Source organism: Falco naumanni, chromosome 14, assembly GCF_017639655.2.
Source record: "Falco naumanni isolate bFalNau1 chromosome 14, bFalNau1.pat, whole genome shotgun sequence".
Lineage (NCBI taxonomy): Eukaryota > Metazoa > Chordata > Aves > Falconiformes > Falconidae > Falco > Falco naumanni.
Window position 1 is genome coordinate 7,504,398 of NC_054067.1, and position 27,565 is coordinate 7,531,962.

Below are 27,565 nucleotides of genomic sequence, written 5' to 3' on the forward strand. Positions count from 1 at the left end.
GCCCGGCCGCGCTTCCGGGCGGTCGCGCCCCAGCATGCACGGCGACCGGATGTGCCGCCATCTTTAGGCTCCCTCTCTGCCGTGTATTGACAATAACAAGCCCCGGGCCGGGCCGTCCCCCCTCAGGAAGCGCGAGCAGGAGGCAGAGAGGGGGGAGGCGGGAGCCCGAGCGGAGCGGGCCGCGGGGGGAGAGCGGGCCGGGCGGCGGCGAGGGAGCGGGAGGCGTGCGGGGCGCTGGAGCTGAGGCGTGAGGGAGCCGCGCTCAGCCCTCCCCACTGCTGCTCGGCGGAGACGAGGCGGCCGGAGCCGGAGGGGAGCGGAGGAGAAGCTGGGGGAGCGGGCAGCCGCGGGGAGACACTGGTGTCGGAGAGAAGAACCGAAAGGAACTAGTGGGTGGCGAGAGACAGGGACGGAGACGCTCTGCTGAGAAAGGAGTAAAAGCAGGAAAACAAACTACAAGAAAAAACAAAGTAATAAAGAAAAGAGGAAGAGAGGACATCCAGTGATTCCTCCGAAAAAGAAGAAAGCAAAGGAGAGGGAACGCGGAAGGACTCCACTGATGAGAGAGAGGAGTTAAAAGACCCCCCGCGAGAGACACCAGAGACTGACTCTAAAACTCTCTCTCTCTCTCTTTGTCACACCACAAGGATTTGATGCCCCTCAGCCTGTTCACTTCTGTGTGTTCATGTTTCCCACAGGTTTCTCTTCCCCCAACCCCCCAGCTGCAGCCCAGGAGGTCAGACCTGCCACTGATGGTAACACCAGCAGCAGCTCCTCCTGCAAGAAGAGAAAGTTAAATAACAGCAGCAACAGTAATTCTGAAAGAGAAGAATTTGATTCCATATCTTCCTGCGCCTCTTCGCCTTCCAAAAACACCTCCTCATCATCCTCCTCCGTCATCACCACCTCCTCGTGCTCCTCCTCAGCGATTGCCTCCTCAAACCATCATCTCCAGAAGAAGCTGCGCTTCGAGGATTCTGTGGATTTTATTGGACTCGATGTGAAGATGGCTGAAGAGTCGTCCTCCTCCTCCTCTCCTGCTGCCTCTTCTCAACAGCAGCACCAACAACAGCTCAAAAATAAAAGCCTTTTAATTTCGTCAGTGGCTGTGGGGCACCATGCAAATGGCCTGACCAAAGCTGCCTCCTCTACTGTTTCCAGTTTTGCCAACAGCAAACCTGGCTCCGCTAAGAAATTAGTGATCAAGAACTTTAAAGGTAACAGGCCATAATTTGTCACAACCTATGGGGAGCTGACGCTCAACTTTGTGTTTTGTTTTCGACATGAAAACCGGTTGGCTTTCAAATAGCTCCAAGTTTTACAGGAAATGCTTTTCTGTGGTGAATGTTTCTATACTTATGTAAAGGGGGAATAATGTTTTATGATGCATACTTGCCCAGTCATGTACACATCCTGAGCTATACTTCATTGCTTGGGATTATTTATCAGGCTCCTTTTACTCTGCCTCTGGAGAAGGCCTTTACTTGTATGTTAGACGAAAGATTTTACTGCATAAGTGCATAAATTGCCTTTCTTCAAACTTTGAATGTTTGATACCTCTTTTCTGGTAGTTCTGAATCAGGGTTTAGTATGTGTTGTAGCCCAGTTCATGGTAAGTCTTTGCACAGAACGCGTTTTTAAAAAATGGGCCTGTATCTCTCTGTCTCCTCTATTCACATTGTCTGTTTATAGGTTAATCTGCCTGTGCTTAGTTTTAAATGTTGAACTAAGGTGATTATCAGGCTATTATGGCGGATTTCCTTTCTGGTTTCCCCACTTGCCTTTAAAGTAGGTAGCTCAGATTATTGCTGAGTGTTTTCCTTGCAATATCCTTGCTGTAATTTTTAATATTTAACTCTTTAATGTCTTTTCTTTGTTTTAACATACTCTTTATTTTACAAGCTTACATTCCTTTATAAATTCTCTCAAAAGATGTGTTTGAGATTCTTGAGTATTGTTACTAGTGACCAATTGAAGCAGAGAAATTAAACTTTTCTGCTGTGATGCTGCTTATTTTCTAGTAAACAAAAGTACAAATGGGTTTAGGCAGAAAGCTTAGCTAAAATTCTGTTATTCCCCCCTCCCCCATAAAGATGGGGAAATCGTGTGCTTTTCTCATTTCCTGCCTTTTGCTATCTGCTAAAATAGTCCAGTGGCTTGCTTTCTTGGGTTGTTGGGTTTTTTCTTCATGTGTTCAGGGTTTGAGGGTGTAAAAGATACTGCTGACATTAAGATCAGTTTCTAAATACACCATTGATAAAAATGTTTTGTAGTGAGATTGGAGAAGGTAATGATTATTTTAGCCACTGTAATGTTTTGCAGCAATTCATGATTACAGTGTGACGTTCTGCTTTAAGGTCCTCCTAACTATCAAAAATGTTCTCCTCCCATCATGTGATCATCATTTAATTGGACTGATTATTTTAAAATTTATACTTATGATGCATGATAGTGAGAAATAAAGGCCACTCTTCTGTTGCTTGTATAGTGTTATCTTTAAGGGAAATCAACTTTTCCCGTTTAAAATGTTTGTTAAATGTCATGGATTGCATAGTGCTGTAATCATCATTGCTTATGAATTGGTATTTGAATCACTTGCCTGAAAAGGATTGTCTCAAGAATCTGCCAGCTTTGCTTTTTATTTACTCTCAGATGCTAAACTGAATAATAATGTTAATATTATTGTCTTTATCTTAGTGTGATAGCAGTAACATACTTTACAACTTAAATAACTTCCTAAAATCCAGAATCTTGGTATTTACTGCTGAGTAGCATACTCGGTTGCCAGTGAAAATAGGCAAGTCTTATTGTAATTAGTAGTCTCTAGATTCTTACGATACAGCTAATGTTGGGATATTGCCAATATTGAGAGGACAAAAAAATTGCTTCCCTCCGTTTGTTATTTCCAGAGAAATCAAAGCTTTACAATTTGGGTTTTACCTTTAGGTATGTAAAAGTCCATTTTAATAGCATTTGAGCTCTGGGCCAGTTTCACCTGTTGGTGCCATGGATGTGCACGTGTGTGCCTCCCTAAATTTCCTCGTCCTTCCTTCTCCATTTAGGAATGTGCTTATTAGAACAAAACCAGTCATTTTTAACCAGTTATGAGAACACACAGAATTTTAATGTAGTCCTCGTATTCTGTAAATGGGACTTGGGGAATCTCTTAGCCTTGTAAATGCTTTAGTCTTGTTGAAGATGCTGCGTAGCAAGGGCATCTCTACAGAAAAGGCCGAAAAAATAACGGAAAGAATAAAGTTTGCAAAGCTTGAACTATTTGGACATTAAGAGGGCTTAACTCTTAAGTAATTTCCACTAGCCAAACCCAAGAGAGATGTAAATGGATTACTTTAAAATAGGAATATTTGCCTTGTGACCATAAAGCCTGTATTATAATCACAGTATTTCCATGCATGTTTCTTGACAGTTTTTTTCCAACTGTTAACACAGAGTAGAATTAATGAGCAGTAAATTAAAAAAAAAAACAAAAAAACAACACCAAGCTCTATACAACTCGGTATCTCTTAGTCCATCATTTTCAGCTTTGATACTCACTTTCTCTTAGCTGTGCTTTCCTGGTAGTGAAAAAGTGTGTAAAGAAAACGTAGATCATTCTTGAGCTGCTCAGACATGGTATTTTGATTTTTATAAATCACACATACTGTTAGGGCAACAGATGCTGTGATGTGTATGAAAAGACCAATGCTAAATTTTTACAATGCGTTACTATTCCAAATGTAAGTAAGATATTGCTTTTAGACAAATTATTTCTTTTCATGTAAGTGTAAACTAAAGTCAAGAGCATCAGCCCATACCCCTTTCCACTCAAAGCTACATTTTTCATTTCTGTAAATGGTAAGACGTTCTGCTTTTTCTAAGTACTTTCTCAAACTCTATATAATTTCTTTTAAAGATAAACCTAAATTGCCTGAAAACTACACAGACGAAACCTGGCAAAAACTGAAAGAAGCTGTAGAAGCTATCCAGAACAGTACTTCAATTAAGTACAATTTAGAGGAGCTCTATCAGGTAAGTGCTTTAAGTAAAAGCAATACGTTAGGGCTTTTTGCTTTGTTGTTGGATTTTTTTTGCTTAGAACTGTTTTGATACAGTGGTGAGAATATCGCATTTTGCTTGATAACTGCTTTCGTCATTGAAAAACTTTTCATTGAGTAGTTTCACTAATTTTAAAATAATCAGTAAAAATTAGTGGGTTTACTTGCTACAAGATAACCCAAGATATGGTTTCCCTTGAAACAACTGACAAGAATTAAGTAAGGCAGGGAGGAGCTGTATTCCTGTTACTGGTTGAGGGTTTATATTGTGTAGCTGCTAAAGGAGAAATGTGAAATCCTTGATTGATGAAAACATTGGTGTTTAGCTAAGAAAAAGATGACATATTAAAATATAATCATTTTTCTGAAGATGGTATGTGTTCATAATTGAGGATCATAAATCATTTTAAAACTGAAGCTTTGTATTTGAAGTCTTAAAAGTAAATGGAATATCATTTTTCTTCGTGAATTGTATTGTTTTGGGTTTACTGTAATTTTTTATCATTCAGCTTTCTGTCTATTATAACAACTGAGAATCAAAACTAAAAGCAACAGCTCTGATTGCTTTGCCCTAAATGTCTTAGGAAGTGATTAGACTTCAACTACATTTCCTAACCTTTTTTTTATAAGCCTCACTTCCCCTTTTTCAACTGAATGCATTAGGGAGACTTCTCCCCCTTCTCACCTTTTCCCTACTAACATTGTGGTACTTGTGGCTTTAGTGGCCTAGCAACAGCACTGCTTTAGCTAGGTATTAAGAAGCACTTAGACTTTTTACACTTCGAAAGCCTTTATTACCTGGTTAGTTATTTGATTTGTTCCTCTATGTGCATATAGCCTTCCCTCCATCTGTTTTCAATCTCTCTCCCTCCTCCCCCCCCCGCCTTTTCAGTAGAAGTTGCATTTGGATATGACTGGTTTCTGTGAAAAGTTGAGGAGAAAAAATCTGTTTGCACACGTTTGGGGACAGATTTAGGGAAGGATAAATTGCTGTTCCTTGGGGAACCAAGTTCCTCAGTCCAGTGCGTTTGTGAGCTCGTTATAATATTTTATAATGTTCAATTAATCTAAAAATAGCTTTTTTAACAGTTTGGCAGGATAATATTTAGTATTGTTACTTTCACAAAACTTGGTGAAACTAACAATAAATTACAACCCACTGTATTGGCTGGTATTGTAAAGTACTTTACACTGAGCAACAGAACAAATAACTGTTAATTAAATATTTGAAGGGTATCCAAAATAGTTTAAAAATACAAAGTTCTATTGAAAGCTTTGCTTCTGCTTCAGTTATCACTCAAATTTCTGCTCACTTTTACCACAGGCTTAATTTAATGTTGCTTGTGCTCAGAAAACGAAAAATACGCTTTTTTCTTTTAAATCGCAATTTAGACATTGTAATAACTTAGACACTTTTCAATGAAATAGAGTGCAATCAAGTAGGATTTTTTTTATATAAATCTAAAAATAAATGTCTTGATTTAAAAATAGTGATAGGAATCACTGGTGTTTTTAAATGCTAACTAAACTAATGTCATTTCTGAACAGCTGCTTGGTAAATGGATCTGATGCCAAATATGCCTTGGCAGACACCATTATCCAAGCACAGAGGGGAATTACAAAAGAGTCTGAAAAAGTTCGGTTGCACACCTTAAAATAAGATACTGCTTTCTTTCATGGAGTTAAACTACTTGAATTTGGTTTAAATTTTGTCTGTGTTGGAAAACCCCACTGGGCAAACATTTTGAAGCTTTATTTCTTTGTGGCACATTGGCTTTGTGCTTGCTTTGTTCCTCCTCAGCAAGAGAGGCAATACACATCTTTGAGTGACTAAAGTGCTACAGAATTGAAAGCTTCTTTGTTAGAGTAATTTTCCTTATGTTAGTACCAGAAAATAGACATCTAAATCTTTGGTACCAGATCCATAGTTAATTTTTTTTTTAATCAATCACAAATTTAAGTACTTCTGGAAAGTTCTGATTTTCTCTCATCAGAGAGATTTTCTCTCATCAGGTTCAGTTCTTACCTACTTTTTCCCAGTACACAAACCCAGGTGTGGATGCTGCAGTTTGGAAAAAAAAAAAAAAAAAAATTACATAAAGGAAATGTGATGCTTTGCCTTCTGACAATCTTCAGGGCACAGATTCCCAGATCAGAAAGCTTTATTCCCCTAATTCAGAACAAGATAATTTTGTGAACTAGAGCCCTTAAAGCTGTTGGGGAATTTTTGATATTTTATAACAATCACTGTGTAACACCAGTAAAGTCTGCAAAGCATAATATTGCTGTAGTGGTGTTATGCTCCACAGAACAAATCTTAGTGAAAGGTTTTGTATTGGTGTGCTTCAAAAGCTTAATCTCATTAAAAAAAAAAAAAGCCAGTTAAGCAGAATTCACAAATGAAAATTGGAACGTATCTATGGATGTTATCAATGAAGATGCAGAAGTTTTGCACTTGATGTTCAAGCACTTGGTACTAGCAGACACATGTTTAATACTTTGGAATTTCCGATACACAAATGCAGAAGCACAGCTTTATATGAACACTGCATAAAAATAAGTGTATAGTAATACATGTTAACTTACTTCACTAAGAGTTAATGGTAATCAGCAGTGCAGAGGCTAATTCTTTTAGGATTTGGAGCAGCATGGTTAAATAGCACTTGTTTTGATAGCAGTTATGAAAATGTTGGTAGTTGAGATGGATGAACTGACCAGAAATACAGCAAAGTGGCTGCTGCTGGCCTAGGCTGGTAGCTAGACTTGAGACTTAACTGTGGTTATGCAGGTGACTAGCAAGTTCTGTCTAAAACATTCATCTTCCCAGCTCTCAGTTGGCTTCTCCAAAGTAAGTAGGAGAGAAGAAACAACCCATTTATTGCACTTGCTGAATGTGTAATCAGGCTCTTCAAGTTTAGTGTTTTCTATCCTCTTTTTCTTCTCAAATCACGGTAGCAGTTATTTCCTGTTTTGCTGCTGTTCCGCTTAGAGCCAGTGGGTACAGTAGCAGAATAGAGGTGAGCAGTGTCCCTAACCCGTTCTGAACAGTGAACTGCAGAATGTTTTCCAATCAAATCATTGTCTTTGTTTGAGGTTTCTTAAGTGTTAAGGCTGAGAGTTGAATTTGTTGCTATTTCCAAATATTAAGATATGCAGACTTCAGTGACTATTCTGGCTTTCCTAATTATCGTCATTCAGACTTGGTTTAGTCTTAATTGGCACACTTGCTCTCTTGCTATACCTGTTTCTGACAGTAAGTCTATGCAGGTTTGGTTTTCTTTTGTTGTTGTTACTGTGTGGTATGGTTTTGTTGTGGGGTTTGGGGTTTTGTGGAGGTGGTTGGTTGGTGTTTTTTGTAACTCTGTGTCCTAGAGCCAGTATTAGCTGTAGCATAAATTGTTTACTGTGGATACTAAGAATGATTACTGTTGGTATACTCGGATAAACTGAGGAATTCCTTGTTTAGCGGTTTTGATTGTTGCTGTGCTTTTAGTGGTGGCTGCTTACTCTTTGCTGGTGACTTCTGTTTGGACTGTTGGGAAATATTCTGAGAGATTTCAGTGTAATGAAGTAGATCTGCTCTGTATAATTCGGAACTACGCCATCCCTGCATGGTTGCCTGTGGTTGCTGGAGAGCAAACTTGATCTTCCAGTCCTTTTTTTTTTTTTTTTCTTTTTTTTTTCTTTTTTTTTTTTTTCCCTCTTAAGTTGGTTGTATTGGCAACTGAAGTATTGTCCATTTAAAAAAAAAAAGGCATAAATCCAGAGGCATTAGTTGAAAATCATGTATACCTCTCCTCTAGCTTCTACAGATGTTTTCCAGAATAGTCACATACTGTGTCATTCACCAATCAACAAAGAGTTAGTTGCTCAATTGCTTTCCAAATCTGGGCAATTGGTATAAATTTTGCAAGAGTCTTGAGTTACACTTACGTGCTTGAGAATGCTTGTTTGCTTAATCGGTATCCAAGACATGTCCCCATTAAACTTATTTTCACTTCTAGCTGTGAAGCACAGCAACAGTTCTTCTAATATTTGATTATGATCTAGAAATCTGAGATCTGTCACTGTAAACATGTGGAATATAGTCAAACTACTAAAAATTGTTCAGGATTATAACCAAACTTACTCAGGCAAGGGTTTGATGGATGGAGATACACACATTTTACATATATCTATGTGTGTCCTTTTGGGGATGCAGGGAGCTTTATCAAGGAAAGGACTGCAAAAGGAAGTAACGCTAGCAGTGCTTTTCTACAAGTATCAATATGACGTGCAGAGCATAGCAGTTAATAAAATTAAGACCTTAAATGTCTGCTTTGAAGTATGAAACCCAGCAAGCTGCTGGAACATATTAAACTAACATCCTTGTTCTTAGAGATGCAAACCCTGCAGTTCGTTACGCGATATCGGTACTCCAACTGAAATGACTAAACTGTAAGCTGTTCAGGGCATGGCCTTCCTTTGCCTCTTGTTACCATTATAGTGCCATATGTAGTGCCATGTCTCTCTCTGGTGTTTTGCATGCAGCTGTTAACTCTGTTACAATTAAAAACTGGTAGATTTTTGAGTGAAGAGCAGAATAATTCCATGGTTGTTTTGGGGTGTTTCCTCCTTTCCTTGTAAAACTACATACAAGAATATAAACAGATTCCTTCGTATCTGTTTCTCTTTACTTCAGGCTGTTGAGAATCTCTGCTCCTACAAGATTTCTGCAAACTTGTACAAACAGTTGAGACAGATCTGTGAAGACCACATTAAAGCACAAATTCACCAGTTTAGAGAATATCCTTTTTTTAACTGCTGACAATTCAAAATGTTCTTACCTGCCAGTATGGGGTGATGGATTTCTTTGACTAGTTCGTGACAGTAGGCCATGGTAGTTTGAATTCCTGTTTTTTTGCATAATAGGGTCTATTGTCTTTTTTTTGGGGGGGGGGGGGGGCGGGGGGGCACACTTCAGAGAACACTACTTATTCCTTTATGTCACTAACCATTTAAAAGGTTTGTAAGAAAGTTTCATTGGTATTTATGAAACACTTGGACATCTTAGAAAAGCTCATATTAGACACAGCAAGGTTTAAAAAGGCTGTATTGGCTGTATCATTTCGGGGAGGGGTTATATGCTGAACTTGCCATGCTTAGGTAAATGGAAAAGTGTTCCAACAAGCAGTTCTTGTTTTCTTCTTGAAAACTGCTGCTGGTCTGGTAGCATACAATGTTAGTGATTCTGATGTTCAAAATGTTTTATTTTCAAAAGTTTTGAGTTGCATCTGGTTGAGATCCTGATAAGCAGGTATTAATTAGTAGCAGAAATATGCAGTGAGCTGAAAGCAAGTTAAATTTCAGAGACAAAATATATCTCTTAACATGAGCTGAAATTACAGTACCTGTGTAGTAGTAGGCTCTTGCATGTATTGTGGTTTGTTAGGTTTTGAGGTGTGGAAATGTGTATGTTGTCCCACTGCACAGGGATGGGGGATTAGACAAAACACTCAAAAGTATGTAGATGCTTTTTTTCAAATAGTTCAAATTATTTTGATTTCTCGTTATTAACACAAGGATCCTCATTAAAAATTAAAATAAACATAGCAAAAAGTTAACTGGTTGGTTTTGGGAGTAGGTGAATTTATTGTGCTATCAAGTGTCTATAAAAAAATTATGTTGGTTCATTTCATTGCTGGCACTACCTATTAATTGTAATTTTCTTAATGATTTCTTCATGGATTCATTGGATAGTGTCCTTTTTCTAAAGAAAATAGACAAATGTTGGCAAGATCACTGCAGACAAATGGTAAGTTTTTTATCTTTTTAAAGAAAACCAGTTGCCTAGTCAGCCTGTGTTTTGCTTAACTTTGTTCCTTTATAAACATACTGTGCTTCTGAAATGTTGTCTTAAGTTTATATAAGGCTTCTTTGTGAACTACAACCATGGCTCGTTTGTTAGAAATCAAGACTTAAAAATACTTGTCTGTAGCATGTTTCTTGACACATTGGTCTGATCTCAGATACGCACATACACAACTCCTACCTGTTGTTTCTATGTAAACCTTTCCACTTCTATATCTATTATCAAAGGAATTACTCCTTTATACAGAAAGATGCTAAATGTCACATTGATCAGCTCACTAAGATTGGCAGAATATTTTAAACAAATAGGCAGTCTAAGAAAGCACTGCCTGAAACCTGTCAGTGGGTTTATTTTTTTGTTGTTGAGTGTGATTTGTGTTGCTAATTTCAAGAGTACAATGATTGTGGCTTTTTTATTCCTTCTCATAACAGATTATGATTAGAAGTATCTTTTTGTTTTTGGATCGGACTTACGTACTTCAGAATTCAATGCTGCCATCTATTTGGTAAGAGCACAAAGAATGTAATTATTAGGGAATATGTTTAAATTATCACATATCTTGCTGATTTTCAGTGGTGTCTTTAACACAAAATTTGTAGTGACCTCTAATTAGTGAATGCATACGTGCTTGTTGCAATGGGAGGTTTCATTTTTAATTTATTTGCTATGAATTACAGGATTCTTTAGAATAGCTGGGATAGCGAATTTCAGCTGAGTGTAGATATCAACCTCCAGTTTGCACAGTTAAAGGAAAGGGCCTGTTTAGCAACTGAAGTGCGAGGGTTTGGGTTGCCAAGTTACTGGCTTTAATATGCATAATATTCAAAGTTCTGGAAGTATTTTTAAAGGGAAAAAGTTACTTAAAATAACAGCAAGTTACTCTCATTTTGGACTTCAACACCCCACACCACCACCCCAGTATTTTACTAATGAGCAAATGACCTGCAGTACCTTTGGTGCTACCTGAATTACTTGACCAGAGAGTGAACGAGTGGTGGATGGAGGGCATGGCTTTTCCTAAAAGTATCCAGACCCACAGTTTCAGATTCATGGAAGGTTTTAACTGGCATGCCCAAAGCAGAGATCCTTGTCGTTCAATTCACTGAGTTCTTCTAAGCTTTGCCTAAGAATTAGAAAGTGATGGACAGAAAAGAATATTGTCCAATAGCTTAGCCATGGAATTGGGACCTGGGATGACATTATCCTTTTTTCATGAAAGCTGCTGTTCATTCAGTATCCATCATCCTGCCAACCAACCGAAAAATAAAAGATGCTGGGAAAGTTAGGTGGCTATTTAGGAAAAAAGATGTGCTTTGGTCTTTAAAATCTGTAGCTTACTGTTGATGCCTTGTCATGGTTTATTTTAGTGTTAATACATGTGTTCATCTTGAGTGATTTGGGGGCAGAGGAATAAGGAATTTGGAGAATGCTAGTATTTGTTAGCCTCTGATCTAGATCAAGTTTCGTTAATAGAGAGTACTTGGAATTGATTCTTACACAATTTATTGAACAGTCTTTGTTTTGTTTTTAGGGATATGGGGCTAGAACTGTTCAGAACTCATATAATCAGTGATCAGAAGGTTCAGAACAAAACTATTGATGGCATTCTTCTGCTGATTGAGCGGGAAAGAAATGGTGAGGCTATCGATAGGAGTTTACTGCGAAGCCTTTTAAGCATGCTTTCTGACTTGCAGGTGAGTAAACTTGTTTCACCTTTAAACCAATAAACAGCTCAGATTCTTAATTTAGTGCTCAGTAAGCTTTACTCTGATTGCTACCATGTTGTTTCCCTAGATTTATCAAGACTCTTTTGAACATCGATTCTTGGAAGAGACTAACCGCCTATATGCAGCAGAGGGACAGAGGCTTATGCAGGAGCGAGAGGTATTTGAACATTTAACAGTATTTGTTATACTTAATGATGCAGCATTTGTAGGGAGAGGAACTATTCTGCTGTCTTAGCCAGTGTACAGGGTAATGATGTGACCTTTATGTTTTATAGTACTCTGAAAAAGGAAATTCACATGCAGTTGCCTTCAGTCGCAGTGCTAATGATTTCTGCTTAGAACTGGAGCTGCTGCTGCTGTCAGACCAGTACTGCCTTCTTGTTTTTAATTCCCCTTTTGATTTATTTTTTTTTTAAATGTACAAAACTACTCTGGTGTTTTCAGGTTCCAGAATATCTTCACCATGTGAACAAGCGCTTGGAAGAAGAAGCAGACAGGATAATCACTTATTTAGATCAGAGCACACAGTAAGTGCAGTCTCTCTTTGCTTGGTATTGGTAGCCATTTGACTCTTCTTCTACTGAGGGCCACCTAATAGCTACAGTTTATCTCAGTTATTGACTGACCATCAAATGCTTCCCGCTTCCCATAACTCCTTATTTACAGTGAAGCACTGTTTTGGCTCACACAGCCAATACCCTTTTCTTCTAAGCCACTAGTTAATTTGAATTAATGTTGTTGGGCATTTGGTTGGAGAAAAATAGGCTGCCATGCCCAGTCCAAATGCCTCTTTCTTGCTGAAATGCAGTTAATCAGCTACTGTTCTACCTGGAAAAGATAGGACCTGGGATAGAGAATTCTCAAGCTAAAGGCTCTGAATATTTACATAAGAATATTTGCACATTCTTTATGGAGTCTGGGAAGCTATTGACTAATGTCACTTTTTAATCTTTTCTACTTAGAGGCAGGATTTCCTCAAATACAATCAAGTGGAGGTCATGACTAGTAGGACAGGAGAAATGTTCTCCTAACATAAAGCCACAGCTGTTGTGTCTGAGAGGACAATGTAGGTCACTGATAAAATAAAACTTTGAGCAAGTGGTAGCAACTTCTTAAAGAGCAGGTACAGAGGATCTCTGAGAGGAAGGTGTTTTAGTGCTACCATCATACATTTTTATTTCCTTCCTCCTTCAGCTGTTATGAACATTGAGTTTGTTTAGTGGCTTCCTTTTTCCACACCATTATTAGTGGCCAGTCCCCTATTTTGTTTTAATACCTCTTGACTTGTGAGGTGTGGTTTTTCTTCTCCTCGGTTTGTCTCCCAAGACATGAATCTCCTCCCACAAAATAGAAGAAGCTGTATTTTTTGACAAACTTTTGCACGATTTCTTCATTGATGGACTCATTGTCCAGCTGCCTAGAGGTCATGTACAACAGGCTTATTGTGTGAATTAAACCGTCAGTCAGCAAAAAGAAAAAAGATTGCTTACTGGGGAGGAAAACAGATAAATATGTGTATAATCGTTTTAGGTCCTTGGCCACAGATGATTAGAGCATTCCAAATTACAAGTGTAGTTAACATAATCTCAAAGGATTTTAAACTGTCAGTAATGGAAAAAGGAAAAGTAATTCTAAACATTTTTTCTATAGGAAGCCACTAATTGCTACTGTAGAAAAGCAACTTCTAGGTGAACATTTAACAGCCATTCTTCAGAAAGGTAATCTTTCTTCTTTATAGAAATGTTTCTAATTAATGCTTTGGGGTTTAATTCCTGTGCTGAATAAGAAAGTGGCAGATTCAGGTGCTGGGGGAGGACACAAGCTACATTATTTTTAACACTCTTTGCTACTCAGTTCATAAAATAGCATTGACGATTTTGCAAGAGGGCAAATACTGTTCTCCTTGTCAAAAGGAAAGAGATGCAATGCTGTCTGCAGATATACAGCAAAACAAAAGGAAAACTAGAGTAAGGGACTCCCAAGTTCAGTGTGTTAAATAGTATTTTGAAGGCTTGGAAGTAAATGAGAAGCCTTTGAATTATGGCCCTACCAGAAAGGGGAAACATTGGTTACTTGCTGCTCGCAAAAAGCAGCTAGTTTGAAAAATTTAGTACAATTTGAGCAATGGATTATGTTGCTGCAGTTCTGCAATAATCTCTGCGAAGTGACCCTCTGTTGCTTAGAGGGATAGTCAGGAAATAGATAGGGGTACAGCAAGAGTTGAATAACAAAAGAAAATTACCAAGTCCTTACTAGCCAGATTCTGGATGAAACAAGTATGTGAGCATCTTCCTGCAATCTGTAACAAACTCTTCATTGAGAGGAGGATCGTGTTTGCAATATTTACCCATCTACTTTCTTAGAACCTTGCTGTGGAGCTTCAGACTTTCTCTGCCAAAAAGGTAGTAAGTGAAAGGTAAAGATATTTCTTGAAGCCGCTTGCGTTCAAACATCTGTAAAATTTATTTTACAGCTGAAATTGAGACTCAGAGCTCTGTCTTGCCAAGGAACCTTTCCTACAGATCAGTAGAGCATAAACTTTACAAATTTTTAGGGAATAGTAAAGCAGAAGTAAGCAAAGGTGTTGTGGTAAGTGTGTTATGTAAAGTAAATGTAGCCTAAGATAGCCAGTGCAATAGCAAAGTTTTTAAGGTTTGAGCCAGTTCAGATAGCCATTCTGTGTTTTGCTGTTAAATTAGGTAGCTTAAAAGAAACAAACAAAAAAAACCCACCAACACCACCCCCAAAAAATAACACCCAACACCACTAATTACTAATAAAAAACTGGCTTTGAAGAGGTCCCTTACTGAAATAATATGCTGTGCTTTCTTTGGATTACTCTGGGTTTAATTCCTATTGAAATTCTCTCATTTGCAGGTTTAAATCACCTTCTTGATGAAAACCGTATTCAAGACCTGTCCCTTCTGTATCAGCTGTTCAGTCGTGTGAGAGGCGGAGTACAGGTTCTCTTGCAACATTGGATTGAGTACATAAAGGTACTGTGCCTAGAACTCCGGAACAGATACCACTATTGTATCAATGGGGTTTATACACAGATACTTGAGTCATCTCTATAAACTATTACATTTTTCTAAGAATTAAAGACTACTTGCTTATAAACTTAGTTAATAGTCAGCTTTTGAAACTGTACTAGGAAAACTACAGTAACTGTTCTAGCCCTGTCACAGAAGATACTGAACGTTGAGCTGACTTACCGAACTTAAAATAAATTTGGAGGTTTTATTCTGCTTACAGTTAGTTATGAGGGACAACTATTTCTCCAGTAGACATTTTGGTAATGGCAGAGTGTTTGTCTTTTCCCTGCTAAAATTTCTTGTCAGAATGAGTGGTAGCTTAAGTTACCAACCAACTGAAGTTCAAAAGGCGCTTGAGTGTCACTTTAGACATTTCATCTTATTAGTCAGTGAAAATGCTGTCACAGAAAATATTGTTGTTGTGAAGGAAGTCTTTCTAATGACGTAGGAATACTGTTGAATAAAATTGAGTTTAGTGGTAGCTTTGCCTGTGTAAAACCTGAGGCTACAGATGGCTTAAAAATCATGTGTTTGTTTTGTCATGTTTAAGTTTTAGACAAATGTTCTGAATCATAATTCATTAATTCATAGATTCTTAATTCGCATAATTCATAAATTGGTTTTGAATCCACGTACAAGATCTAGGAATGATGATACGGTAAATACTTCGTAATGCTACTACTTCTGTTGTGTTAGTGAAATTAGTACCGGAAACAAGACATTACAAAGATAACTTAGGCTTTTAGAAATCTTATCACTTAAATTCATTATCCAAACTAATTGAAAGATATGTTTTATTTTGCAGGCATTTGGCAGCACCATAGTAATTAATCCAGAAAAAGACAAAACCATGGTCCAAGAACTACTTGACTTTAAGGACAAAGTTGACCATATTATTGATGTTTGCTTTCTGAAGAATGAAAAGTTTGTAAATGCCATGAAAGAAGCCTTTGAAACATTCATTAACAAAAGACCAAATAAGCCAGCTGAACTTATAGGTATTTTTCTTCAGTTTCTTCCCGTGTGAGAATTTGGGTGGGCAACAAGAGGAAGTTGCTGATACAGCTCATAGATGGGATGTGATGGAATTGTGTGTTAAAAGACATTATGCACAATGCATTATCAAACTGGGATCTCCTGTGCCTTATTATGCAAGTGAATTATTTGATAGGATAGCGTCAAATGTTAAGAACAAGCTCTGCTCATCAGTTCGCTTTTCTGTAGCCTAGCCAGTAAAGAACATTAGAGCTTGGGCATTGCAGCAACTGACTGGTGTCCCGATGTGAGAATACTGCTAATAACTTGACTTTTTCAGAAGCTTACATAACTGCCAGCAACACAGGCGCAGAGCTATTAAGGGGTCTACATAGCTATCTGGGGTTTAATACATTAAAGATAAGAGAGATGAGGATGCACTGTACCACTCATGTTACAGGGACAGAGCCTCTATAGTTTGCAAAGAAAGTTATTCATAGATCTGTGCATTACAGGCCTGGCTCTCTGCACTTTTGAGTATCTAAGTCATTTCCCCACACAGTGAATAACAGCACAACAGATTGCAAAGCAGGTGTTAGGCTTGTGGAGTAATGCTTTCTGCCCTCCTTTTTTAAATCAATTGATTAACTGTAATGTGCTAACCAAACCATTTGAAATTTTAAAAAAAAGTGATCTGCTAGAGAAATTCAGCAGTATAAACAACATATTTAACTGGTTCACATATTTGTCTTATCTTTTTTGCTTGTATTATAGCCACATCAATCTACAGCAATAGTGACTTTTTAATTTGAGATCATAATATGGACCAGGATTTTTTATGTACACAAAAATCTGTTTTAACATTATATATGCCAGTAAAGTTAAGATGCGGGAATTGCTTATCTGCAAAAAGAGGTTAAGCTATAATGTTCTAATAACTTTATATCCTCGATGAAAATATATCAAGCTAGCTGTGATGAAACTGATAAAAGGTTGTTTCAGGATCCTTTACATTTTGAAAAGATTTCACAATATTAGATTTTTTAAAATAATTAAAAATTTAAAATGTTTCATTGTGATACTAAGCATATGCTAAACCACTTATTCCTCAATACTCTTCCAGCTAAATATGTAGATTCAAAGCTTCGTGCAGGCAACAAAGAAGCTACTGACGAAGAACTTGAAAAAATGCTGGATAAAATTATGATTATATTTAGATTCATATATGGTAAGTATTGGGGGGGTTGTAGGGACACAGTTGTTTAATAAGTAACATACTTTGAAATAATTTTTGCAGTCTGCATTGTCAAGTGTTCATTCTCTGTAGCTGCAGTTTGTTGGTGTAGTGTTGTTTAACTAGTTTGCATGTTAAAATGCCAGTAACAAGACCTGACTCAAAATCAGTGGAAATCTTAACATGAAATCCCTTGTTAGCTTTACTGAGCCTTTAACTGGGCCTCTTGTAGGTAATGTTTGTTTTAAAAAAAAAAAATTGTAACCACTGTCAAATCTCATCTCTTACAGGAAAAGATGTCTTTGAGGCCTTTTATAAAAAAGATCTAGCAAAGAGACTATTAGTTGGAAAGAGTGCATCGGTAGATGCTGAAAAATCTATGCTTTCCAAACTCAAACATGGTAAATATCTGTCTATCGGCTTGCTTTCTTATAAAAATAGTCATTTTAACAGGCCTTTCCAGAAGTGCTGTTTGCATTTCCCCTTTATATGAGGACAAAAGACTTGTGTGCAAGTCTTGAATGACTGATAGGTTTTGAGGAGACCTGTTGCTTTCAGGTTTGTAATTGTAGCAGCAATAGCCAAAAAACAGGAGCTTAAAGCACACAGTGTATTTTGGCCTGTGGGATAGCGTTGAGGTTCCCTGCTGAATAAATCAGTGATGTGCTCGGAGACCTTAAGGATGCCTTCCGCTGGTTATTCACTCCGTATGAGGTCTGAAATGTGAAGCTGCCAGCTAGCAGTCTTTTAGTCTGGTCTTCATTGTTTCATAGGATGGAGGTTTTGGGTGGTAAGAGTAAGATTTTTTAGAACCTGATTGTGCTGTACCCTCAAGATACAGTTTGGCAGGCAGCTGATAGGGGTTCAAACTGTCATCTGAGTGACAGTGGAGTCCTAGGATGAACAGTCACGTCCATGTGGAAAAACATCTGGGTTGCAGAATAGCTGCTACATAAAAAAATTTTCCTCCTCCTTGTTTATAACCTTATTCTATTGTCTTAATTAGAATCCAGGCCTTTATGCAAGAAGGTACGCTGAAATAGGTCATCTTGCTTCAGAGTACATTCTGATACTTAGAATAGCTACTCTGTGGTGTTGAAAATAAACAAGATTAATTTTTAAGACTTAATTTTTCTCTTTCGTAGAATGTGGAGCTGCTTTCACCAGCAAACTTGAAGGAATGTTTAAAGATATGGAGCTTTCAAAAGACATAATGATACAATTTAAACAGGTACTGTGGGAAAGCCTGCCATGGCTCCTTCATTTACTTGCTTTTTGAATGAGTTTTTCTCAGAAAACCTAACGAGAGGGTGCAGGATGTCTTCAGTTCTGAACATTTCTATTGTAATGGAGTTAAACTCCTTTTGAATTATTCCAGTTGACTGTAACGTTCTTCCACTACAGAGAAAAAGACTTTGTAAGTGATTGCTTTGAAAAGGAGTGGACAAAAGCCCACCTGAGAAAACAGTCCCTACTGAAAATCAGTCAGAATATGTTTCTTAATATTCTGTGCTATCTGTGCTTTTGAAAATCTTACTTAATTTATTAATTGTTTTCGTGAATAACAAAGCAAAAAACCTGAAACAAGCACCTGCTTAAAAAAACAAAACCAAACAACAAAAAAACCAAACAAACAAAAACACCCAAAAAACCCTCACCTAAAGTAATAAAAGAAGAATTGTAAACTTAGAAAACATTTTAATGCCAGTTGTAAAGCTTTTTTAGCACCACTATATTCTGATGGACTGGCTTGCAAGTTTTTGCCCATTAGTTCTGGCAGTTCTATAATGTTTTGATTACAAGCAAATTTTAACATTCCTTCCTCCGTTCACACATAATTAGGTACATGTTCACATCAGCCTGCTAAAACACTTACTTTGCTGTTTCTTCCTGTATGGAATTGCCTTTAGAACTTCAGAAAAGTGCTTTTTCTTATGCTAACGTATGTGTATGTAGCTAGAATTAGTCTTCTGTGCTCTTGTAATGCCTGTTCTAACTTTGCGGTTCTGCCTGAAACATGTTTAATAAACATTGCTTTATTTTAATTTACTTTGTTTCTTTCTGCAGTATATGCAAAATCAGAATGTCCCTGGCAACATTGAACTAACAGTGAATATTCTGACTATGGGTTATTGGCCAACCTACGTGCCTATGGAGGTCCATTTGCCCCCAGAGGTAATGAATATGGATGTATAATACCAAGTATCATATCAGCTGCAGCTTGGTTTTAAGTATGTATGTGATAACTAGAAAGAAATGCAGAAGTGTCTTTTTAAAAAATGTTTGTTTTCTTTTCTTACAATTCCCTTCATCTTTCCAAGCCTTTACTGAAGGCTTACTTGATTGTGGAGAAGGGAAGGATGGTTTTAAAGTAGAAATTGTGTTTTAGCATTTTGGGTTTTTTCTTTTCTTAGATGGTAAAACTGCAGGAGATTTTCAAGACATTTTATTTAGGAAAACACAGTGGTAGGAAGCTTCAGTGGCAGTCAACACTAGGACACTGTGTGCTAAAAGCAGAATTTAAAGAGGTGAGTGTATTGTTTTTCTTATTCCTGTTGCTCTGCCAATTCCAAGTCTGGGTTGTACCTTAGGGGTACATCAGGAAATTTTTTTGTGCTGTGATGGGAAAAGTTAGCGGTATTTTGCAGTTACATTGAACTTTGACTTCTTGCTATGATTTCCAGAGTCAGTAGTTTCTGAAATAGATGTATTAAGGTCTAAGAAGACGCATCCAATTTTTGTATTGGTGGGGGAAAAAAAAAAAGCTGTTTATTACTGCTTGGGGAAAATGTCCAGTGGGTTTGTTCCATATTAAAAATGGCACTAATTTTTATACTGAAGAGGGGAAAAAGAAAAGGCACTGTGTTTCATAGATGACCTTACTTCATCTGACAGCATTAAGCATCTTTACAGTAAGTTTTCACTACTGAAATAAAGAAAAGTTTTGGATTGTACAAGAATACAACAGTTTTTAAAGGGCCTCTTTTTATTCTCCTTCAGCATTTCTTCATGGGCACAAATATATTTCAAGAAAATTTCTCTTGGAATAGGAATGCTTACCAGTTCTATTTTTTCAGAAAAATACTAATGGTAAAACAAGTATTATCAAACTTGGTTATTTCAAAGATCCTATAGTTCCTAATACTCTGTTTCTTAAATTAACGTGTGTGTTACGCTTTCACTTCAAGGTCTTTCAGACTGTAATTTTAAGCACTCAGTGCTTTGAGATTTGTCTTGAGTAAGTTGACGGATATCCAGTTGTTACTGGATATAATAGTCTAACCTTCTGACCTCTAGTGTATTCTCCATTTCATAGTAAACACCAGGTGACCAGTAACTTTTATTCTTTTGTATTCCCAAATGAATAAAGTATCACATCCTTTTAAGTTAAATAATTGACGTGCAAGAATGGCTTGTTCATTGCCTTGTCCCTCTGTCTCCCCCCCAAAATAAACCACACAAAAACCTGAACAGCCTAATGATGTCTGTTAATTTCCCTTGTGACAGGGCAAAAAAGAGCTTCAGGTCTCCTTGTTCCAGACACTGGTGCTGCTCATGTTTAATGAAGGAGAAGAGTTCAGTTTAGAGGAGATAAAACAAGCCACTGGGATAGGTTGGTATTGAAAACAGTGGACTACTTCCAAGTGTTCTTATTTAAAAAAAAAAAAAATCTAAACTTGTTTCTGCTTTAGAGGATGGAGAGCTGAGAAGGACACTCCAATCCCTGGCTTGTGGTAAAGCCCGAGTACTGACTAAAAGTCCCAAAGGCAAAGACGTGGAAGACGGTGATAAATTCACATGTAATGATGATTTCAGACATAAGCTCTTCAGGATAAAGATCAACCAAATTCAGATGAAAGAAACGGTATATTATTTTTAATCCTCTGGGGTTTAGATCCTTGGGTTAAGTGTCTTGTGGCCTGCCTGTTTACAAGCCTTTTCCCACTCAGTTGTAACATACATGCTGGTATCTTTGTAGAAGTTACATGTATAATTTGGATGATAGCACATACCTTACAATGCTGATTTAAGTGTGTGCTTCCATACCAACCTAGACACCAGTGATGCTAGATGTTTGTAAGGTCAAGAGAAGTTCCAGTTAGTCAGTGTTCTTTTCACTCTTGATCGTTCCCTGGAACCCTACTGAATTGTTTGTGCATATAGAAACAAGTTCACAATACGTTTTCCCTGAAAGCCATCCAACATATAATCTGTGCAAAGATTTTATTTTCTTGTACAAGGTTTTTTCTAGTAGACCATCAGTCTTCGTATTTGTAAAGGATTTATGTCAAATATTTGACAACAGACTTTTTACTGTCTTATGCTGAGAATTGTCTTAGAGATACAAAGAATTGTTTTGACAGTTCTAGTGTTCTCTTTAAAACTTTTTCTAAATGGATCCTTCAGGTAGAGGAACAGGCAAGCACTACAGAGAGAGTATTCCAGGACCGGCAATACCAGATTGACGCTGCAATTGTACGAATCATGAAGATGCGCAAGACACTGAGTCATAACCTGCTTGTGTCAGAGGTCTACAACCAGCTTAAATTCCCAGTAAAGGTGTGGTACTGATTGTTCTTCTTCTGAAACTTTACTACTTCCTTTTCTGTCCCCTGGCCTGTCCTCAGTTAAACAGTCCTTCTGTCTAAAACATACATCTTCTTATTCTTAGGAAAGGGCAAATACTAACTTTCAGGAATTTTTAAAGTTCCAGTTGCATTCATTTATCTGAATATTACCTCAAGCTTTTAGTAGGTTAAAATCTGTTACAAAAGGCTTTCAGAACCAGAGCCTGTTAGCAGTAACTGTAAAGCTAGCTCTCCTTGTTCTTGGGGTTGAGGGGAAAATGTTTCAGATACATGATGCAGAATTGGCTTTGATTCTTAATTTGGCCAATACTTTCAAATTGTAACCAATAAATATAACCAATAAATATACAGTAGTTTTTCCAGACAGGTTATATTGGTTAATGTGGGGGGGGGGGGGAGAAATATGTATGGAATGAAAGTTAGATATTGGGGAATGTCTCAAAGAAGCCCGCAGCTGTAATATAAAATGAATAGCTTATTGTGTAGAAATGGAAATGGATTTTCAAATAGCAATGCATCTGTTTGAGTTCAAATATGCAGTGCTTTCTATCAGTGGAAATGTGAAATAAAAGGTACTGCCATCTCATTCTGTTCTGTTACCATGTAAAGTTCCTACAGGCCTGTAAGTATTGCATAAACTGCAGCTGAGCTTTGCAGGGTTATAACAAATGATATAAATGTTTTTTGTCACTCTTATCATGAGGCATTTTTATAATGTCCTTCACCCAACAAAATCATAGGGTGCTCAAACTGTTGCAAAACTTCATCACATCAAGATAAAATGAAACTTTTGCCATCTTTTACCAGGTAAAAGTCAGAAATAGAAACAGTTTGGTACATAATACATGAATTGCAGTTCTTTAGAGTTCAGTCTAAACAGCAGCATCTTTCTCTGCTCTAAAAAGTCTATGCTTAGCTGCAGGTGACAAGCTAATTTTGTAACCTTCTCTTCAATCAATTATACATTGCAGACTTTAGAAGCTTTGATGCTTTAAGGGATTAATTTTTTTTTAGCTGTGACTTCTGTTTCCGCAGCCATCTTAAACAGTACAGATATTTGGCTTAAGTAGAAAAAAAGAACAGAGAAACATTGACTGCAAAGTAATAATGCTGACATCTGCTTTATTTTACAGCCTGCTGACCTTAAGAAGAGAATAGAATCCTTAATTGACAGGGACTACATGGAAAGAGATAAAGAAAACCCGAATCAGTACAACTATATTGCATAAACATGTTGGCCTTTGTTTTACTGCACACTTGGTGTCATACACAGTTGCCAGTGGATAAACTAGCCTGTTGATCCCGTTAATTGACTTTTTATACTACCGATGATTGAATGAAAGCAGTGTAATGGAAAAGTATAGTAGAGTGGACTTCTTTCAGTGGTTAACATGCCCATTTAAAAGAGTACTATTTACATTTTAAGAAGAATGCTGTTGAACTCTTTGCATGTTATTTAGTAAGATGTGCAGAAAGCTGAAAGAAAGTACCTGGTCTTTGTGATTCCATTTGTCTCTGGGTCTGAAGAGGGAGTCCCTTGATATATGACAGATGTCTTTCACACCTTTAAATGGAAACAGAAGGTTAATTAATATAAGAAAATAGCCTTTAAAATGCTTAAACTGCATGCAAACTTTTAATTTACTGTACAGAATGCATTTCAGTTAGTAACATACCATTGGTTTGGTTGATGCCCACACTTGGATTTTTTTTCCCTTGAGGGAGGGAAAATGGGGAATAAGCCAAGCTATGCTTATTGCTGATCTAATGGAAACTATTCTTGGTCACAATTAAGACAAAATGGTACCAATATAAAACGATGTATAGAGTTTGCAGTGTGGGCATGTGTTCTGTATATACAAACACCATTCTTAAATAAGTGCTACAACAAAACAAGTTCAGATTAGATTTATATGGCTTGCCTATAAGATTTAGCGTTCACCTTTGGGAATTTTAAGCATAAAACAGCCATAATGGAAAAAGTGACAGTTTTTACTAGTCATGGGTAGGAGGCCTTCACCTCTTGGCAGCAATACTCTAGAGAAGAGAATCTATTTACAGATATCTATGAAAAGCCACACTGTTCTTGTGGTAAAGCTGTAAGAACAAAAATTACAAGTGGATTTTAATACTTGTTTTGCTTTGCAACGTTCTAAACTTGAACTAACCTCAAGGTTTAGACAGGGCAGCTCTTCTAAGACTGTCCTGCTTTGGATTGCTTTAACTTAAAGCTTTAAGAACTCAGCCCTAGAAGTGGCAGGCCTCCTAGAACCCAGAAGCCTACCTCTCATATAGAAAGTTAAGTATTGCTACAAGGCATCTAAAATATATTTTCTTAGATGACCAGAGAGCATTCTTTGCATCTTTATAAGACATGGGAGAATAAGTCACTTGAATGTAGAGCTTTGTTTCGACAAAACGCATTTTTTTTATTGCTATAGCAGCATGTGCCAGGAATATATGGAAAAAAGTGTCAGCGGAAAAGGTAACTCCTCCACATAACAGTTCTTCCTTACCCAGCCAGGCTTTAGACCTTATGATCAGCTGTGTTGCGGAGCACAATGAAACACCTCATCTTGTTTCAGGCACTGATAGTCCTGGGGAATACCAGATACTTCTTGAAAGCAAGATTTTACTTTTGTTTGATGGCAGTGTAACTTAGCTCTCTATGATCTATAACTTTTATCACTGTGATCCCACATTCAGGGGTGTGCATGTGTGAGAGAGGGAGTGTGTGTGTGTGTGTTTTGTACCTGACACATCCCATCCTTATTGCTTTTTTGATCTACTGTTTAATTCCATATTTTCTCTGGCTGTGTTTTCTCTCAAGCTCTTTTATAAGCAGTCCTCAGCTGACAGATGAAGCAAATGTGTTTTTCTCCTACTAAATTATTTGCTGTTACCTCTAGTAACTGTCATACAACTCTGTGATCTGCAGATAATCTACCTTATCCTTTGACACTGTTGCAACATAACCACTGGTAGACATCCAGGACCACCCTTGCCTCTGTAAGAAAAATACTAACAGTAGAGTTATCTGGTAGGAAACTTGAAGACTGCTCCTGCAGATCTTTTAAGTATTAGTTTAAATAGAGGTCCACTGGGAAGGAAAGAATGCCCCTGCCCACCCCTAACCTTCTGTATTTTGCATTCAATGTTCCTTTTTCTTGTATGTGTTTTGTATCTTTAGCCAATAAAAGACTCCTTTTTAAAAGGTGTTTTGGAGAAGGAGCATAAAACTTAACTCTGGGAGACAGGAGATGATGAGTATCAGTATTGAACTGGTTCCATTCAGTCTGTTGTAGCATATAAATCTAACACCACTACATGTTTAAAATGCCTATTCTGGTAAAATCCTCCCTCCTTAGACAAGTGTGTTGCATTCAGTCAAACTAACCAGAAAGGTCTAAAGGCTTATTTAATTTTTACCACATCCATTTCAGTAACTTTAATACAGAAAATATTACCTAGAAAAATGTCCTCAAATCTCATCAGACTTCCATGATCTGAGGCAGACCCAAAGCGGCGATCTAGTTAAAGCAACCCAAAGAACAGACTTGGAGAATCCCGGCTAGGCCTAGAGAGGGGGTGAGAGAGGGGAGGGGAGAAGGCTTCTCTTTTTATCTTCATGAGTTTTCCCCAAGAACTTGTTCATCTCTTCTGCTAAGGTCTCGCTCATTCCTGGTTAATGACAAAGCTGCAGCCAAGATTTATTGTCCAGCCGTACAACTCTGTAACTTCTTGCTGGGATCATGTGCCTGCCTATTGAGCCATATATATCTCTGTAAGAAAAAGAAAATTAAAGTGGGCTTGGACCACAACTCATCTGGCTATAACACAGCTTGTCTGTTTGGCCACACATTTTTAATCTTGACTTGCATGCAGTTTATAGCACCTTGTTCATAAGAAATTGCAGTTTATTCTTAGAAATATATATTTTAGGTTTTTTAATCTTTATACCCATAAATGGACTATTTTTTTGTCTTGGCTGGTTTAAAAAGTGACCATTTTGTTTAAATGCTGTAATTGCAAATGTGTTGTAAACGTTGTTTTGTTCTATAGTTTACACAAAGGTGCCAAAGTAAATAGTTAATAAAAGAAAACAAACCCTAGCAAATTAAGTTGCTTTAGCTGTTCTTCATATTTTGGTCTTTTTTTTTTTTTTTCTTGTCAGCCTTTCATTTTTTTCCTAAACATATCATTTGCCCTAATGCTTTCTTTAAAAAAAAAAATGCATCTAAAGAAATATTAAAATACCACTTTTTTTAGTGATTTCATATAGTAGGAAGAATATTTTCTTTGAAACGTTACACTAAAGTTGTAAGAGTACAGCAGCATTCAGAAATGTAATATACTTTTTGTATAACAGTTCTTCAGAGTGTGTCTGGAGTGGGGGGAAAAAACTAACCCTGTTACTTCTCAGAAGCCTCTTCCCTCAGCTACCAGAACATGAAATTGTGCTTTTTCACTGCATCAAAGAGTTATAGTTTATGCAGACTTGCAAACAGGGCATGTATCACCGTTGCATCCTTCGATGCAAAAAGCAGCAAAACCTTTTTTATGTTTCATAAGTCTGATATGGGTACAGAGAGTCTTTCTTAAGTTGGTAAATAATGTAAATACATGTCCTTTCAGAGAGTGAGTCTGTTATCTAGGTATTTTGTGTCATTTAATAAATATTAAACAGTTTTGTGTTGATAAACTCTTGTGTGTAAAATGCCTTCTTACTCAAAAGGTCTGTATGTTGGGCTTACTAATGTTTGTGGCTTCTTTAAATTCTTTAGCTTGTGCTTTGATAGCAAAATACTTGTTTGCTACTTCAATACAATAAGTAGTTCCTTCTTAATTCAGTCATTAAAATCCCTTGAGTTTTCTAAGTGGCTTCCATTCCTGAATTTTTTTAAATTTTTGTTGTTGTTGGGTGGTTTTTTTTATGAAGTTTTCTACAAGGGTATTGGAGGGGAAGGAAATAAGCATCCTCACAAACTCTGAATTGGGATTAAAAGGTGTAGAAGTGCCAGAAATGGTACAAGGTGGCTTGTTGCTAGTAGAGGAGGCTACTTTCCTGCTGTGATTATTCCTTGTCTCCCAGTACAGTCCGTAATTTTTTTTAATGGCTGTGGCACAATTAGTGAAGTACAAGGGACAGGGCTGGACGGGGAACTTCTGTTATGGATGATGGTCGACTGGACAGTTTATTAATTGTTCAGCCATACAGAATTGCTGGACTAAATCTGAGTAGAGTTTTTCAGGAATATCTTCAGCCTGGTCCTTCCCAGTGCAGGCCCTCTGAGGACTTAGTGGAGAGGGCAGGTGAAGTGTTTTGATTTTACTCTGAGCTCTGGAGAGGCGATTTGGAAACACAGCTGTAGCAAAGCAGTGCTGACCCTCCAAACTTGATTTCTGTTGAAGGCTTGCATGTACTGCAGGGAGGCAGGCCTGGCGCAGTACTGCTGTAATCACACAATGTTCCTAGTGCATGGTGGCTTTAAATATTCACAGTAAATGTCTTCCACTAGTACTGCTGAGGTGCTTGCTTTCTCTGTTACAGTTTGGAGGCATCTAAATGCATTTAATGGTTTTTCCACTAACAGTTTCTCCTTAAAGAGAGTATTTCCTGCTTCCTACGTTCTCCACGATCCTACAGGATTTTGTCGTTAAAAAAAAAAAAATCCTACAGAAGCAGCTAAATATTTGGAGATTTATATATCTTCTGTCTACTCTGAGAAAAATACGAGAGAGTATAATTTCTGTTGCTGTATGAAGTGAGCGCAATACCAGTTGCTGTAACTTTCGCCTGATTTTTGAGAAAAAGTGGTGCCAAATCGAATTTAAGATGGTAGCTCTGGATTCACATACACACACACACACACACCCTGCCCCAAAGAGGCAAGGGCTTGTGGATCTACTATGGTCTTTAGAAAATGAACACCTCAAAGCTTACTTGAGGGGTTGAGAGGCTGGACTTTGTGCAGAGCGTATCCTGTAAAATACGGATTTAACTGGGAAGGAGGAACAATGGATGGTCAGCCTACAATGGAGCAGATTTTTCTTCTGGTTAACTAACTGCTTCTCAATACAAGGTCATCTTTAAAATGA

At 37.5% G+C, this 27,565-nt stretch overlaps 1 protein-coding gene across 1 annotated transcript; it reads left to right on the top strand.

Moving 5' to 3' along the window:
• On the top strand, positions 1-26,343 carry CUL4B (cullin 4B). Its single transcript, XM_040614046.1, has 20 exons — positions 1-1,217; positions 3,914-4,029; positions 8,737-8,840; positions 9,780-9,849; positions 10,338-10,411; positions 11,438-11,600; positions 11,701-11,790; positions 12,078-12,160; positions 13,284-13,351; positions 14,511-14,629; positions 15,474-15,666; positions 16,767-16,871; positions 17,168-17,278; positions 18,023-18,108; positions 18,945-19,052; positions 19,292-19,405; positions 20,385-20,490; positions 20,570-20,742; positions 21,285-21,437; positions 22,600-26,343. Exons 1-20 carry the CDS (start codon positions 686-688, stop codon positions 22,693-22,695), a joined length of 2,664 nt encoding a protein of 887 aa, XP_040469980.1. The 5' UTR covers positions 1-685; the 3' UTR covers positions 22,696-26,343.
• The last annotated feature ends 1,222 nt before the right edge of the window (positions 26,344-27,565 follow it).